This window comes from Lonchura striata, chromosome 11 (assembly GCF_046129695.1).
Source record: "Lonchura striata isolate bLonStr1 chromosome 11, bLonStr1.mat, whole genome shotgun sequence".
In the NCBI taxonomy this organism is placed as follows: domain Eukaryota; kingdom Metazoa; phylum Chordata; class Aves; order Passeriformes; family Estrildidae; genus Lonchura; species Lonchura striata.
Window position 1 is genome coordinate 19,129,655 of NC_134613.1, and position 14,010 is coordinate 19,143,664.

The 14,010-nt window shown below is 40.9% G+C and overlaps 1 protein-coding gene across 2 annotated transcripts in view; it reads left to right on the plus strand.

The window, feature by feature from the left end:
* The window catches only part of MCTP2 (multiple C2 and transmembrane domain containing 2), a 117,755-nt gene that overhangs the window by 101,360 nt on the left and 2,385 nt on the right, over nucleotides 1-14,010 (plus strand). For both annotated transcript variants that reach the window (XM_021537921.3, XM_021537922.3), the window contains 3 exons: nucleotides 6,943-7,052; nucleotides 9,384-9,493; nucleotides 11,841-11,938. In XM_021537921.3, coding sequence (XP_021393596.1) covers nucleotides 6,943-7,052; nucleotides 9,384-9,493; nucleotides 11,841-11,938 — 318 coding nt within the window. The remainder of the gene's footprint in view (nucleotides 1-6,942; nucleotides 7,053-9,383; nucleotides 9,494-11,840; nucleotides 11,939-14,010) is intronic.

Consider the following 14,010-nt stretch of genomic DNA (forward strand, 5'->3'; position numbering starts at 1 on the left):
TTTAAGCCAAGTTATTTGGCAACTTCCAAGAAATGTTTAGTGTCTCATGTATTGGGAAAAAAAAAAGAAGGAATTTGCAAAAAATCACCAAAGAATAAAAATTCAATGTCTTTAATGTAGGAAATTCTCTGTCAAAAATAGGTACTGAAGATATACAAATTTTATGAACACAATTCAAAAAGACTTCAGCTGAACAAATTAAAGTCAAATTCATCCAGTAGCAAAGAGCTGACATTTTCCATTTGAGTTAGATTCAGCATGTGGAAACCTTCCGTATGGATCTTATTTGTACGGGTGGATTACGATGAAAATTGCATTAATTTTCTCCGCAGTAAAGGTCAGTAATTGAAACATGAACCAAGAGTCTATTGTGTAAGATGCTATATCCCCATACTTAGGAAAGGTCATTCAAGACAATATCATCTCATTGTTTTCTTCCCTGGAAGTATAAATAATTTCATTAGTTTTTTCTTTTTCTCTTCAATACAACAATTGCAATATAATATTTCAACATCCCCCATTAAGATTGCTGAAGAGAAATGATGGTAAGGACTTGAAAATGCCCCATTATACACAGGGTATGTTCAGACTGACAAGGAGCATCCATGTCCTCCACAAAACTATTGGCAGGAAGACCCAGGGGTTGCTTTGGTTTTGCTTTGCTCTTTTCCTGGGAGCTTTCTTTGTACAAGGAACTGGAAGTTTCTTGGACTCTTGTTAAATCTTATTTGCACAGCAGCATTGTCTAGGGCTGGTCTTATCTGTAGGCATCCCATAAATTGGCACAGTTCTTATATCAGTGCCAGGAGCCACTCATTTATAGATTTATGCGTGGTTGAAAGGAGGTTCTTGCAGAGGACTTTTAGATATCCTCACAGAGAAACACAGAGAAACCTTAGCAGCCCTATGGCACTCCAGAATTCTCCCTCTTAAAGAGAATTACCTACCTAAATGTAGGTAAAAGCCAACACTGCAATTTCTCTAAATCTCTGGAGAAATATTAAGTAGCACTAGGCAGGTCACTGGACCTAGCAGATGAGCCTCAGGGAGTTCTCCTCCCTTAAAAATTCCAACTATTTAAATTGTTGTTATTTTGGATTGGCCAGATATATGAATATATGAATAGATACCTCCTTCTCCTGTACCCCAAATTGCTGAAGATCATTACCTAGATTATAGATGATGATCCAGTAGTTTTAAGTCTAATAACGATGTGATTGTTCTTAAGTCTTATGTGTTTCCAGGAGAAAACATTTATTTTGACAAAATTAATTTTCTTTCCCTTTCTGGTTTTTAAATCAAAGATGACTGATGACTTTTTATCTCCATTCAGGATTGATTCTTGTTGCTTCTTAAGCATGCGTTCCTCACCTGAATTGTGTTTTATTTTGTTGTGATGCTTGAAAACTTGTGGCAATACCAGTGCACTTTGGGTTACTTTACACACCTATGAAAATGTGAGCATGTACAGAAAATGCTTCTTAAGCCCCCTGCATTTCATGCCTGTGCATAGAGAAAGAAACTGAATTGTGAGCTAGGGTTTTTCACATAAGGTTTTTCTTGGGCTTGGCTTAGGAGACTTTTGCTGGTCCTTTGTGAACGGATGAAATTCGTCTAATGCAGGCAGAGAAAGTGCTGGACAAGGCATGGAGTGGTCATCTTGGCCCTTCAGGGAATGTTCCCCAGCCTGAGCTGTAGGATGATGTGCTATTGCTTTCCAAATGTGTCCTTTTAAGACTGATGCTGCTCTCCTTCATACCAGTCTGAAGTGATTCTATTGGCTCTGGTGGAATTATTCCAGATTTCACACCTTTTTTAACTGAGAGCATAAATTGACCTGTATGTGTTGCATTTCCTCTATTTGGTAATTATTTCAAGTACACTCAGATTCGCTAAATTTCCACAGGCAGGCACATTTGCAGCGTGGTGTTAATAAACAAAAAGATCCTGTGATGCACAGTTTCAGGACTGCACAAGGCAGTTGCTCAGAGTTTGGCAGCCGTCCCCTCGGCGTGTCCATCCTCCTGGAAGTGCCTGGAGCTCTCCTGCACCCGAGCAGACTCTGCAGCTCAGGGCAGGGCAGCGACTCAGCAAGGAAGATTGCTGGGCTCCTCTCAGCAGCCTTTGGCTCCCACCGAAGGCAGGAGCCAGTTCAAGGTTGCTGTGGTGACTGTTTGCAAAGCTCTGCCTGGAATTCATTTCATTTTAGCTACCAAGACTCTGTCTGTCACTCCATGGCTGCCACCTCCCACAGGAGCTTCTTTCTGCTGCTAGACTGGAGTGTCAGTGGAGGGTTCCCTGCTGACAATAGAGGCCAGTGGGCTGCTGTTTATACCCAATAAAATCCTTTTGGTGTCAGAAGTTCTTCATGGACAAGTGTTTTGGCCCTAAGATGTTTTTTGGCACAGCTTTTGCTGGACACCGGTAAGGTCTGAGTTTTGTAGTCCAGCAGAGAGCAAGTTGCAAATGAAATCCAACTTTGCCTAACTCTGCTTTTCCTTAAATAACTACAGCATGTTTTTTGGTTTTTTTTTTTTTTTTTTTAAAGCAGAATAATAGTGGAGCAAAAAAGAATGCATGCCTGAGCTATTTTCCTTTCTTTTCCCTTTCCATCAATCTTGTTTGTTGCTAATACACTGAAGAATTAATAACTGGTACATTAGATAAATCCTGGTAAAACATCACCCTAATGTGCTTGTAGCAGCAGTAGCATAATGAGACAGCTACTGTAAGAAAGCTAATCCTGAAAGTTAGGCCAGCCCAGGGCTAGGCAGACTAATTCTTCCAATCCCTGAAGAGATTCAGGATTTTCATTCCTGACTGAGCTGCCTGTATCCTGTTTTCTTCCTCCTTTTCATTAATCCATATTTATGTTTTCTCCTCCCCTTTTCCTCATCTTTGCCCCCAAGTGTTCCTCAGCTTTATATATTGAGTTTCCCTTGGCATGCCAGAAATCTGCTGATGAATACCACTTGTTTGAAACTTGCATGCAAGATTTTTCTCTGCAAGTGTTTTCTATGAAATCCAAGTGAGCAAGTATTATGTAGAACTTACCCATGGCTTCCAGCCTTGTGTGCATATGATACTTGCAATATACATCAGAAATACACTTAGAGAACAACAGCAAAAATTGTCTGTGCATTTGGAATGTTGCTTGCTGTTTTGGATGTATCCAGAGGAAAAAATATTTGAAGGATAGATTTAAAAAATAGGAAACAGCTTTCTGTAAAGATGAAAGCTATTAATCATTGAAACAAATGATCAAAAGAAGTTAGGGGATCTCCACCATCCAAGCTTTGAATTCAGTAATGGATGCTTGGCTGGAGAAGAAGCACTAATGGGTGGCATTTGGCCTTTGTTCCAGAGCAGATGAGTGAAGAATTTTGCCTTCAGTGTCTTCCCCCATAACTCTTAGGATTTTCCCTTGCAAGACCAGCTCTGACTGCTGCAGCTCACCCATTGTGAATTGCTGTGTGAGTGCTGGGGACGTCCTGTCCTGGTCTGCCCCATACTCCCACTCCTTTAAAGTCTTCAGCGTTGGAAGCCCCTCCATGCTGTGGTTGTGTGAAGGTTTCTTTTGCAACTGACCCTGAATGTCTCAGAGCAGCATAAGTTCCTTCTGGGGAAGGGAGATCCCAGAGCTGTGGTAGCTCTTTAAGTGTGTTTATATGTCCTGTTTAACTGTTACATATTTGAGAAATAGAAAAATCTAGGAGAATCTTGCAGTACAGCAGAGATTTGATGTCTTCATTTCTGAGTTCAAGTTGATGTATGTCAGCTGGAGATAAAAAACTTAATTTCTGAAATTGCTGGGTCTTGCTTGGTGTTGGGTTTTTTCCCCGCCTCCCCTGACATGCTTAATCTTTTGTAAACCCCCTTTTGTGATTTTGTTCAGGCAATTAATGTAGAAATGAAGGATTCTTAAATCAAAATATGCAAGGAAGAGTTGAAGTAACACACTGATTATATAATTAATTCTCAGTTGTAAATTCATTTTGATGGAGTTAATTCTTTCCCAGAGGCTGAAGACTAGTTTTGGTCCACCCACAGTGCTGTAATCAGCTAAGAAAAAAAGGAGACAAAGGCCTTGAATTAATGGAAGTTATCACAACTGGTTTTAGGGAAATAATGCCAGAAACAGGCACGATATTTTGTTTTCAATTCATGCAAAAGCTTCTGAGCTGCGATCTTAAACTATTGGTATCCAAATCCAGTTTTCAAGCAGTATGATACATGGAGTCCAGAAGAAACCAGAAAGGCATGACACCTGGAGAGGATGGAGAATAATTGTCTGGGTGGTGGGACCTGGCATGGATGAGGAAGTGTGTTTAGTGGAAGACGTATTTTGGATTCTTTCTTTACATTTTCCATGTAAAAAACCCCACAACGACACATGGCAGGTCCAAATACAACTCTCTTTATGACAGTTGCCCATTTCCTAATAAATAGGGCCCAGGCTGTCATCCTGATGGACTCTTACTGCTTCTGACAGTGTTTTCTGAGGTGCTGGCTTCACACAGCATAAACAACACTCCAAAACCTAAATAATTTGGAAAATCCCATTTGTTGTACTTCATTTGTCTGCTTCTCTGTTGCTTAACCAGTGACCTAATAATCCTGTCCATGTGTTTAGACTTCAGGTTTCCAGAACTAAACAACAATAACCAAGAAATGACATTGACAAATTCCCAGGACTTTCAAACAATTATGCCCATTGTACATACAGAGAGATGCAGCCTATTTTTCCTCTTGAATAACTGGTTTTATTTACAAGGTTTTCTAATCCCAGTTTGTCTCTGTCTTTGCATTGGTTGGCCATATTTTGCATCAGAAATTGAAAGCATTGTTGTCCAGGGGTGATTTTAACATGCAGCCAGGTGAGCATGGGCGTGCACTTGTGGTAACTTAGGGACTGGCAGTTTCTGGTTTAATTTCTGGCTCTGCTTCGTGGCTGCAGCAGGAGTTGTGTTGTGTTGTGTTGGTTAAACTGTGTTATCACCACATCTCTGAGCTCCATCGAGGACGTGTAAATGAAGTCAGCATGATGCAGGCAGAGCTGGCAGATGATCTGCCTTGCAGCTCTGGGCAGCAAGAGCAGGCTTGCCCTGCAATATCACTTTATTTAAGTGGTTTCCTTACCCCTCTGCCTGAATTTGGACAGAATGAAATTCCCACTGTCTGGTTTTCCATGAGCTGCTCCTCAACTTCTGCTTGCAAGTTTGGTGGGGAAAAAGCCAGCTATGGCTAAAGGACTTTGTGCCATTCCAGTGAGGAAATAGTTAAATATAATTTCAATGTGTCATTTACATTTGAGCCTAACGAGATTATAACTGGAGCTGTGTGAAAATGACTTTTTGGTGCTATTTTCACATAAACTGACTATTTATTTATTTATTTTGTTATGGGGTTATTTCACACCCCAAGGGTTTAATTTTTGTTGGTTGTTTTATTAATGTAAAAATACTCATTTTCACACCCAAATGTGTGATTATTTAAAATGCTGCTTCTATTCATTGTGCACTGACTTGCAACCTAAAGGCAAATATTCAAATGTCTGGAGCTTGATAACTCCATGGTGGTTTTGGCTGGCTTTTTAAACTCAAAAATTGCTGGGAAGAGAAATGGGCAGCAAGTAATTGGAAGTGGTGTAAGGGCTGTATTCCCATGCCTGCCTCTCAGCATCCTGGGATGGGTCACAGGTTATTCCAGCACCCTCTGCAGAGTGGTGCCCTGTCTCAGCCCCATACAAACCCTCTCCCAGCATGGTAGTGCCAAAATGCTGGAGCAAGAGCCCTCACCTCTGTGGCCTTGTGTGACTTTAAATAATCTCTGTCCCTGTCCTGCATGGAGGAGGAATGTGGATGACAACACAGAGGCAGAATTGCAGCAGTGCTGAGGCAAAAATCTCTGGCCCTTGCTCATTGCCAACCAATTTCCTCTACCTTGACTGGTGTGGGCCATGGAGAGCAGGGATACAAAATGCTCTTTGCCATCATCTCCCTTCCTTGGGAACAGATTGGTTAAAACAGCTTAAAATGTTTTTGTTGGCTTGCTTTTTGTTGTTTTATTTTTTTTTCCTATATTGGACTGATTTTTAAGTGTCTAAAATGTGATGTAAAATCAGTGTCCAGGGTTCTGCATTTTGTAATAAGTGAATGTTTTGCTGATTTCTTGCGAGAATATCTGCAACCACGCCAATTTGCATGCCCGTACGTGTGTGAGATTGCTGGCAAAGAAATGCTGAATGCTGATAATTGTATACTGGTTTTCAAGCCTGATTTAAGTAATTTTGATTTTTAATTCATTCTGTGCTTCCTTTTTATTTCTGCACATGTGTAGTAATGTCCTGTAATGTTGTTGCCTAAAATAAGCAGTAAGAAATGAAGTTGAGATGGCCGCTGCAAAAGGAAAATGACATTTTTTCCTTTGATCCTTTTTTTTTTTTCCCAGTAAAATAATAAGTCTCTGTATAGAGAATGCTCAAGAAATATTGCATTCACTATCTTGCTGCTAATTTATATACAAAAACCAGCATGGCTGGTTTAAAACTCAGAAATGTGATATTTAGAAGTTCTGCACAAGAATATTTTTTGTTCTTGAGGAGCACTGAGCAGCTAGCACTCTGCACCAGGGGTGCTCAGTGCCTCTTGTGCTTTGGCATCCAATTGTGTGAAATCCTGGTTGAGATCCTGCAGTCAAGTTGTGTTAGAAGATTAAGAAACCTCTGCCCATGTGCTGAGGAAAAGGAAGAAAATACAGGGATTTATACAAATAATGTTGGTTCTGTGTGATAAACCCAGGGTGTTTGTTCTGTCCTTCCTTCAGTGAAATACCTGAGGTCATGGACGGATCAGCAGTGCTGGAAATCTCAGCTTCACCATGTGTATTTTAACACCCTAGCAATTTATTAAAAGTTTTGGTTTTCTGGTTTCTTTTGATTAGGAATCTGAGAAAAAGGGGCTAATTGAGAGAATCCACATGGTCCAGGAGATCATCATAGCTGTTCAAAGCATCCTGGAAGAAATAGCATCGTTTGGAGAGAGGATTAAAAAGTAAGTAAATAATTTTTTCTTCCTTGACCATGATTTGAAATGAAGCAGAACCAGGAGGATGAAGGTGAAATAATTGTCTTGCTCCAAAAATGGCTGCAAGGTGCAGCAGGATAAACTGGCTAGTGCCACCACTGCTTCTTCTCTTGGTCTTTTTTTCCAGAAAATCTTTGCAGAGCATAGAGAAAAGGAGAAGTAGTGTTCCTTACTAATTTAGCTTTCATATTTGCCTGAATTTCTGGTCTTGCTTGTTTGTGATGGGGTGGGGAGTCATGGGTGCCACGGATACTGCTTGAAGATGTGGTCCCAGAAGCATCAGGCACTTCTTTGTAGTGCCACCACAAAAAGTGGGCACTAATGGTCAGTGTTGCCTTTCCCACGCCCTCTCCATCCTGACCTGGCTCTTGGGGTTACCAGTCACTTGTGTCCCTGGCCAACACATTGATCTTCTTCTGTCTTTGCCATTTTGAGCTGTCTGCTTCCTGCTGGTGCCTCGAGGAAGCCCAAAGGGAGGGTATTCCTGACCTCACAAAGGAGGGAGGTGAAGAGCCTGAAAAAAAAAAAAAGAAAATCCCACACACAAACACACACAGACCTTTTATAACTCAGTCTTTGTTGGAACTTAATTGATCCATATTGTTGTCTGTTTTGAACACAAAGTGATGGTTTGTGACCGAGCCTCACTTTAATGAGGAGCTGGGTTCAAGCTAAAAATACAGCAACCACATGTGCTATGCTGGACACCCCAGCTGGGGTGGAAGTGGCCCAAAGATGTATTCCAGTCCATGAACAGGGCACTGTTCTGCCCAGCTGCATGGCAGGAAGACTCAAAGCACTTAAACACTATTAATTCTTGTATTCATTTTGGTAACAATGGTCTTAAAGAATACGTTGGGTATTAATGTGGATGCCCAATGTAATTTCAGAAGGATTCTGTTGTAGCTCAGCAGTGATGTGCCATTAAAAAATTGCTATCAAAGTTTTTTTTGTAAGTGACAGACTGAATTGTGCTACAGTTTCCGTCTGTCACTCCAGTTACACAATCACAGGGAGTTTTCATAGTTCAACTCAATTGAGCTGTTTTGCTATTTTTTTTTTTGCTTTAACTTAAGCTACATTGATTGATAATGATGGGTCCTCTCCCACCTATTTTTACTTAATATTTAATACGTCTATTGAAGCTTAAATGTAATTCTTGAAGCGTCCTATTAATTTTATCTGTCAAGGGAAGTTTGTCTTGTTTTATAGCCTGATAAGTGGTCCAGATTCATTCTCTCTTCTTCCTACTCCCCATCATTGTGATATGATGAAGTTAGCAGGCAGATTGTGTGAAACAGAGATGCCCAGATCCATAAATCCACCTGTGGACTAATGGGCATCCTTGTAGTCCAGGTGTCTCAGCATTTGGTGCAGGGCATAGGGTTATGTCTTAGAGCAGCATAGGGGGACAAAGTCATTTCATAGATGTGGTAGCACTGTCTTCTCACCTTCAGTCCATCATTGGCTTGCAGATGAGAGAGGTCTGAGTGAAATAAAATCCTGTTTTTCACTACAGTGTGCCCAAAGTCTAAAATGCTGTAGTAACTGAGCCTTTCAAGAGTGCTCCTCTTGGGAAAAATCCAATGTGGATTGTTGGAAGAAGCTTGGGCTGCTGCTAGGTTATTACAGCTTATCCAAGCCAGCCTTCTATGCTCAGTGTAGTAAAGAATTGCTGAAAATGTAAAGATGCAGGACAAAATGTATATATATATATAGACAGATATTTATAGAATACTATGGTGCTAATGTTATACAGAGAAATTACTCGAAGTGCTTTTTCACAGTTTGGCATCCCAATTAATCCAATGCAAGTTATTTGCTGGGTTTGACTCTGGCTACCTGCCACGCCTGGGTTGTGCACTGGACACACACCTCGTGTCACCTCCACTGTGACCCAGTGGAGATGGCTCAGCCCCATCTCCAGATCAGATAATCTGCTCATCAATAACAGAGAGCTGACTGGCCAGCAGAGATGTGCAACAAGTGCCACACATAGAAGAAGAAGCAAAAAATGCGAAAAACCAACTCACTTACATGTCTGACAACTTCACTGAGCTCCCCAGGGCTCCTCTTCTCTTTCCTTATTGTGATACCTGCCTCTCAGATACCTTCCTCAGTCATTCTAGCATCCAGATGTAGGAATGTACTTATCCACCTTCCAAAGGGCCTGCCATTTACAGCATATCTGACTGCACTGAGCACTGCAAAGGGGTTATTAAATTATTATTGGGTAGCAGAGCACAGACGGTGTCCAAGAATAGAAATGTTGAGAGGGATTGTGTTTTTTCCTTTCAGCACATTCAACTGGACGGTGCCTTTCCTCTCTGTCCTGGCTTGCTTGGTCCTGGCAGCAGCAACAGTTATTTTGTATTTTATACCACTGAGGTACATTGTTTTAATCTGGGGTAAGTACTCCACTGTGTCTCATTTCTATGAGATAAATACAATATACGTCTACAGAGTGAAATCAAACAAGCTTTAAATGACCTGTTACACAGACAAACAAGTGCTGTTGCTTAGTGGTGAATAAAGATGTTATGAACTTCTTAAAATTACCATTTCCCCCCCGGGTTATCCGATAATTTGCTTTTCTTAGGGTTCTTTATAAGTTTCCAACAGCACCACAAGAAGAACATTAGCCTAGATAAGCTACTTTCAGTATTATTATTCTTCTGCAGGAAAGTAATTATATTCCTGGTGTTGGAACCCTCCAGCTGGGAAATGGTAGGAAGTGGACAAGATGTGTTTGCAGAGCTGGACCATGTAGATTTGGACCCTGGGAGCCTTTTGGGTCTGAGTATCCTGGCAGTCAGGACAGGCTGTGCCCAGTGGGAAACATTGAGCATCTCCTTTTGTCATGGGTCAGAAAGTACAGAAAGTATTTGTATGAAGATACATAATGAACTAAAAGAGGAGCTTTTAAAAAGTAAAACTTTCCTGGTGGTGTTATGAAGAAATGTGAGATCATTTTTCACAGGAGATGGCATTCAAGGGCATAGGACTAAGGGGACTGGCTTTAAACACAAAGAGGGCAGGTCTAGATTAGATATGAGGAAGAAATTATTTCTTGTGAGGGTGGTGAGGCTCTGTCACAGTGTGCACAGAGAAGCCCCATCCCTGGAAGTATCCAAGGATTGGTTGGACAGGGCCTGGAACAGTCTGGTCGAGTGGAAGATGTCCTGCCTGTGGCAGGGGGCTGGACTGAGATGTTTTTTAAGACATCCTCCAAACAATTTTATGATTCCAGGTGCCAAACACTTTCTACATCTCCTAATGGCCTCCTGTCTTATTTAGGGTGCTAGCTTTTATCTCAGCCTTGAGGTAGAAAGGTGTGGAGAACATAGTGTAGGTAAATCCTCACTGACCTGCATAATCTCAGCCCTGATCTAGCTCTGAGTTTTAGGGACCCTTGTAGGGACCCCCATCACCCCTGTGCCTGAGCCATCAGCTGCTGTCTTGGGTGTAGCAAAAGGGAGGGAATGAGAAGGTGGCATTAAAAAACCAGCCATTCTTGGGCAACAGCAACAAAGAAATAAAGGATTAAATCAAACAAAAGAAAGGGCAAAAAGAAAGGGGAGAAATTGCTGGGAGTAAAAAGTTCAGTAACAAAATATTGTTGTTCTTGTATGGAAGACATGGCGAGTACATGAAAACTATACATCCGTTCAACATCATCTAGAGTGACAGGGCCTTCAAATATGATACATGTTAAACAACTACCCTGTGGCAAGGCCTCAAAAGACCTTATGGTATTTTCTGTTTTTTAAAAATCAGGTACACAGAAAATTGTGTTGTCATTTTGCTACAAGTATATGACTTAAAAGCTGCATCTCAGATGTGAAGCAGGTACATTTCAGGGAGAGGAGAAGGCTGGAGCAGCCAGCACATTTGAAATCACTTCCAGGGAAACCACTATGAGATTTTGTACAGGGGCATGATGGAATTGAATGCTGTATTATGATCCTCAGAGGCAACCAACATTTGAATTTTTTTGCTATTCTTTCAAATGGGTTTGCTGATTTTCTTCACCCAGAAGACCTTATGAACTTCACAATAAAATGAACATTACAGTCCCATGGATCTTCTGTCCAGACTAGGGACCACCTCTGCCAAATGAAGCTTTACTAAGTCCGTGGAGATGGACTGCTATTTCTGCAGTTAAGCCTAATTATTCACACAAAGATCAAACTAAAGTAAATCTCGTAATAAGGCTTTACATTGTCCCACAGTATCATAATATGGGCAGTTTGGCCAGTGTGGCTCTGCAAAAATGGGATAAGCCATGAGGGATGGGGAAGGAAAGCTTTAATTTTCTGTAGGGATAGAAAGAAAAAAAGTCTTTTCCCCAATTACTTTCATACCCTTCCAGTTGGTCATGTAGGGTAGCAGATTTAACATCACACTTGGTTTTCAGTGTGTGTATTCTCCCTGTAGTATCCCCCACTATGAATTCTTGCTTCAATCTCTTTTCACCACGTTGTTGGCGGCACACGATCTCCAAAGTAGAGAAATACCTTTATCCATAATGTCCTCTACTTCCTCCAGGAAGCACTTGTGAGTGATTCCACGTGACAGGGAACATGTGTGTGGCTTTAAGTCTGAGGCACTGTTTTCACACTAATTTTTACTTGTGAATTCCCTTTCCCTTTTTCACCTTGCCTGAATGAATTTAGAGGAAGGGAGTAGAAAAGGCTTGTATTATTTTGTTTGCCTTGATTTTTTTTTTAATTTTTTTTTTTTTTTTTATCCTAGGCATAAATAAATTTACTAAGAAGCTTAGAAATCCCTATGCCATCGACAATAATGAGCTACTAGATTTCCTCTCCAGGGTACCATCTGATGTTCAAAAGGTAAGTAATGAATGGCCATGGCCAACAGAGGCAAGGAGTGACACTGAGAGCGGCTGGATGCTCCGTTTGGGAATACAATGCCAAAGGCTTTTGAATAACACAGATAAGGAATCTGGGGAAAATCCACAAAGGGAGGGGGAGAGAGTGTTAGAAGAGAGGGGAGCCAAAATCCTTTGTCAGAAGGATAAAATGATTGCGGAAAAATTATCCTGAAAAGACCTACTTAAAAATGATCTGGAAAATCACTCAGCGTGGTTACTGAGCTATGGTTTTCGTCACCTTTTTGCTCTGGTATTTGTACAGAGGGAGGAGAAAAATAGTCTCTTTGATAGAGATAACCATCCAAAAGGATTTGCTGAATTCTCCTTTTTCTCAAGATAGGGGGAGGAATGGGGGGAATTATTTCTGTGACATTGTGCTTGAGCTCCAGGCCTCCCTTGGACAATGCCCTGCTCATCTTTTTCTTTAAAGAAAACCCTGACATGTGTTTAAAATACTCTACAGTCGATCAGATCAATCTTCTACCATTATGGAATTATAAGTTTTAATCTAACCGGAATCTATCCTCCCTCAGTTTCAGTCAAGTCTTGTCTCTTCTCCCATTTCTTTGAAACAACAACATTGTCTTCAGCAATCTCGCCTATCTTCCTGGAAATTATTTGAACAATAAATCCTTTCGAATGTCAAGATCTGTTTATTTCTCTTGGAGGAGGGAAAATAGTCTTGCTGGGTAATGAAGCCACACACTATAAAGGATTCATTCTTTTGTTTTCACTAACTGGAATCTGTGTCCCCAGGCCCTGATCCTGATGCCCAGGATCCCTCTGACATCGTACCTTTCTCTGTGAATTGTGGCACTTTCCCTGTGAGGTGCTGCTCACTGGGAATAAGGGATCACAGTCTCACCTGTAGTGACTTTAAGGGGATCACAGTTTCACCTGTAGTGACTTTGTGCTGTTGGAGACAGAAACTGAATTGCTCACGTGCAGTGTTGAGACATCTGGTTGAAGCAAAGTTGGAAAAAGCTTCTGGTGACATTTATCTCAAGAGGCCACCAGACTGGTTGGTGGCAGCATTAATAACTGGAAAGAAATCTCACCATGGACTGGTGGGAGGAAAAATACTAAGCAATCATAGAACCATTAAGCTTCAGTGTATTTTTATTTGTCGTCATTGCTCTTGTAGAGGCCACTGGATTTGCAGTGATGGTTTGCATATGCCCTTTAAGTGTTTATGTTTAAAGATAAGCTGCTTTTCTATTTATGCTTTATTTAACATTTATACTTACAACATTTCCTTGAGTGGTTTCTATCATATTGGGATCCTTTGAGCTCTCCAAGGAAAATGATCACCACTTTCTATGGGAGGAATGATAAAAGTTCCCTGGATGGGGCAAACCTTGGAGTTTTCCACCTGTGCTGAAAATAGTGACAACCACACATTTTAGGGACAAGTCATCCACGGAAGCTCCAAGTCCTTCTGTCTGCTTTGTTTTATGTGCTATCAATGCATCAGCATTTCACTGGGGTGTTGCAGTGAATTAGAAATTACTCCTGTCTGTACAGTACCCATTTACAACCACATGTGTTGGACAAAAGACAGAGGAGGAGTGACAAAGATGGCACTTTCAGCCAAATTTTCCCCATGATTTCAGTGGGAATACTTTTGTCTCACACAACAGACAATTTGGAGGTTACACCATCCTTGACAGTTCACCACACATGTTTTAATCATTATATTGTGTATTAATTTGTTTTGAATGGTGGAGGTAGCTTTGTCCAGGTTCTGTTTGGGAGAATACTTTCCTTTTTTGAAATTAAGTATTTCAGCATCCCAGGGTCTGTGTATGGTTTTGACAACTGTCATCTTACTGTCTATTGGGATCCACTTGAATTGAGACTCCTGAGAGAAGTTTATTAAACTAATAGGTTAATGCCAGAAAGATAAGAAAAACAACTCCCAAACCAAAACAAACCCAAAAGATTGCTGAAATCAGGTAGAACCCCATGTACCTCATTAGAAAAAATCTGCTTTTAATATTTTTGTTTCAAGAAATGATGCATGACTTCTCA